This window comes from Anguilla anguilla, chromosome 18 (assembly GCF_013347855.1).
Source record: "Anguilla anguilla isolate fAngAng1 chromosome 18, fAngAng1.pri, whole genome shotgun sequence".
Classification (NCBI taxonomy): domain Eukaryota; kingdom Metazoa; phylum Chordata; class Actinopteri; order Anguilliformes; family Anguillidae; genus Anguilla; species Anguilla anguilla.
Window position 1 is genome coordinate 24,913,788 of NC_049218.1, and position 3,301 is coordinate 24,917,088.

General features: G+C 44.7%; 1 protein-coding gene across 1 annotated transcript in view; it reads right to left on the minus strand.

Moving 5' to 3' along the window:
• lmbrd1 (LMBR1 domain containing 1) overlaps positions 1-3,085 on the minus strand; it is an 80,441-nt gene extending 77,356 nt beyond the window's left edge. The window contains exons 1-2 of the mRNA XM_035400760.1: positions 2,984-3,085; positions 1,201-1,377 (exon numbers count right to left, since the gene is read on the minus strand). Coding sequence (XP_035256651.1) covers positions 1,201-1,377; positions 2,984-3,049 — 243 coding nt within the window. The 5' untranslated portion in view covers positions 3,050-3,085. The remainder of the gene's footprint in view (positions 1-1,200; positions 1,378-2,983) is intronic.
• Between the last annotated feature and the right edge of the window lie 216 nt (positions 3,086-3,301).

The window sequence follows — 3,301 nt, forward strand, 5'->3', positions numbered from 1 at the left end:
TTGAGCTTTTTGTTGACAGAGGCACATTTACCACCGCCATCGCGGCAGCCTGCGTACCATCACACGCCTTCCCAAAGAAGCGGGGTTAACGCAGACTGAGCGCCGTGATCACTGCAAGCCCCCTCACGCCGCAAGCCCCATCACAGTAACACCGTCAGTGTTAATTCAACTCTGGCAGAGTTTACATAAAGCAAACTGGGTAAAAAGGTACTCTGCCACAGCAAAATGTACCCCATCTGTGCAAAATCAACTCTATCAGCTCATAATCTACTCTATTAGCGTAAAATACACTTGAGCATTTTTCTGAGCATCAATTCCTGTATTGCGCTACCTGCCAGTCCCCATTAGTCATGGTCATTCAAAATGACGTCATTCTTTAAAAAACAAATAACACCACTTCTCCCAGTAATGCAAGCAGCCCGATTATTCTAAAAGGTCGAGTGGTAACACAACCCTGCGCTACTGTAACGAGGGTAGACCTCCTGCAGGCTCTTATTTGTGGCCTCTGACTCCCCCCTGGAGCAACAGGAGACGTGATTAACCTACTTCACCGAGTTAAAAACCAGAGGTCCCCAGTCAAGGGGGCAAGCTGCTGTACGATGCAGACTCCGGGGGGTGACTTCACCGCGTGTTATTCACGGTCACACGCGCGCCGACATCTCCCGACCGCCACGCTACCCGCGCGTGGACCCACGCCAGCACTACATAATAAAGAACGGGTGCAAAAGCTGTGTAATTCGCAGTCAGAAGTCGTGAACTCCCAGCATGCCATGCTGCATATCGGCTCTGAACAGACGAGGCTGGGGTTTCCACCGTTTTCTGTGTCCTGGTCTCAATTATTCAGCAGCTGTAACCCACCCCTCAAAGCCTACACTTGTTCTACAGAAACATGCATTTGAATACACTGAAAACATTGTATCGCTCTGTATCAAAACTATTATGTAGCCTATATGTATTATAAACTATTACTATTATGTACAACGCATTAAAAATTCCAGTTTGATTTGACTGACTTGAAAGTTACCCCCTCCTATCTCAATGACAAGCTCACCCCCTCATGACAAAACACAGCTTGACCCACAGTTTGGGAAACACAGAACTGACCCACAGGTTTGGGAACCAGGAGGGCTACTTTCTGAATTTGAGTGTAAATAAATGACACCGACACTGACCCCCGATGACCCAAGTCCCCACAAGTACCTTATAGGTGCCGTTTGGGTACTTCATGTAGGACACCAGGAAGATGTCCACGGGCAGGAGGGCGGAGGTGATGAGCGCGACGGCCAGGGCGCATATCGCCGTGATGGTGGAGATGACCTCGCTCTCCTGGCGGCTCTGGTACTTCCGGATGTACACCCAGCAGAAGGCCAGGATAACCTGTGGGAATATAACAAGGAAGAGCACAGTCAACACGGGAATCCAAACCGAGCTACGGGAGAACAAGCGTTTCCCTGATTAGAATTAGAATGAAAAGGTTTAAGAGCATCTTTTCGCTAATTAATTCTATGTTTTCTCCCTTTTTTTGGAATGCCTGATTATATCTGTGAGGTCAATTCTGAAAAGCCCACAAACATACATAAAAATATAACTCATAATGTTAAAACGTTATTGTTGAGATAATACTGGACACCATTAGAGCACTCTGGATGTTGCTGTCATTCATTTATAATTTATTTATTAACTTAGTTTAATGTTTGTAAATGTTACTGATAGATACGCAAACTTGACTGCAGTGGCACAGTGAGGAGGTGCGCAGGTACGGTAACGGCTCATCCGGGCTCCTAAATCCCAAGGTCCTATTCCTGGCACCATCCTCGGCAGGCCGTGAGCGCCCCTAAACCCACAGTGCACAAAGATCAAGGGAGCACCGCTAGATGACCCGAGCAATTAACGGCCTACACGCTACGCTCCAGGCAGGGCCACTGTCACAGCCGGTCAGTGACATAACCGTTCGAATCCGAACCTAATCTCAGTGAGGTCAGTAAAGCGTAATTAGCAAAGTGACAAGCTGTAAGCACCCGCAAATGAAGCCACGGGTCGGCTGCGTTGAATGTCACTTTACCTTTCCAAACCTTTCAAATTTACAATGCAATAACAGCTGAACAGAAAAAAACAGTCCACATTAATATTTACCTATCGTGCTGGCTACATGCATCTTAAAATAGCGTTGCTCTCACGGGATTACATAAACGTTGATCCTGTTCCAAGCGCTAGATAAAGTTCCGTAGTGCCCACTGTATGACACATAACCTCTTTCTCTCCACTAATAGTGAGAGCTAGCTAACATTATGAAATTCCTGATTAAAATTACATAAATTGTTTCTGATCATTTAGTTGTGCTGCTTGTCGTCATCGCAAATAAAAATTAATCTAGCTACTAAAACTCAAAGAACAAAAAAATCTGAATAATAGGTTACTAGATGCTTTAACCTCAACTCGATTGCGAAGAACAACCCGAACTCTTTTCGCCCAATCCAAACGACAGCTAACAATGAGAACTTGGCCACCCTTGGTATGCAGGTGATATTTAATAAAAATTAACAAAACATTTAAAAAACAATGTTTTGTCAATACTATGTATCCAGATGCGTGCTGTCTGACTACTGGCTGTCACATGTTCCTCATGCAACACAGCCCCAATGAAGTGGTCTTGTAAACATTATGATAGCTGGTTTGCGAAATCGGATCATCAAACCACTGTAAATTTTCGCAGCGTAGCTGAAATGAATTAAGTCCAAGAGAACAGCTGTACACCTCATTTACTCTAAGGAATAAGACCCTCTCTTGAGGGATCTGCCGTAAGCGAATTTGATTGCAAGAACTGCTTTCGACCCGCCAGACCCAGTCAGTAGCTAAAAACTAGCTAGTGGCTACGAACTCAACAGGGCTTGCCAAAGGAAAGAAAGAATTCAAAACAAATCTGAAAGCTTTACCAGAACGCCTGCTATCTAGGCGTACTTTGTGATGATTTTCGTTGCCTTACCAGTAGCACAAAGGCGAAAATTGACCACCCGAGTGCTGACTCGGTTAGCAAAGCAGTGTCCGCCATCTTCACTTCCTGCAACAAACATTAACCACGTGTGTGCAATTACGTCATGCTGACGGCGGAAATGATGGAAATAAGTATGCTCGTTATTTGCAACGAACTGTATAAGAACATTTCTATGGTTGTTTGGAAGTCTTTTTTTAAAGAGATTTTATTGTATTGTAATCAGTTGTGCATGTGTCAAATTACCGGACTTTGGTTTTTGACACAAATGCTGATATTGACCTGCCTATTGAATTGGTGTGAGGATGAGGA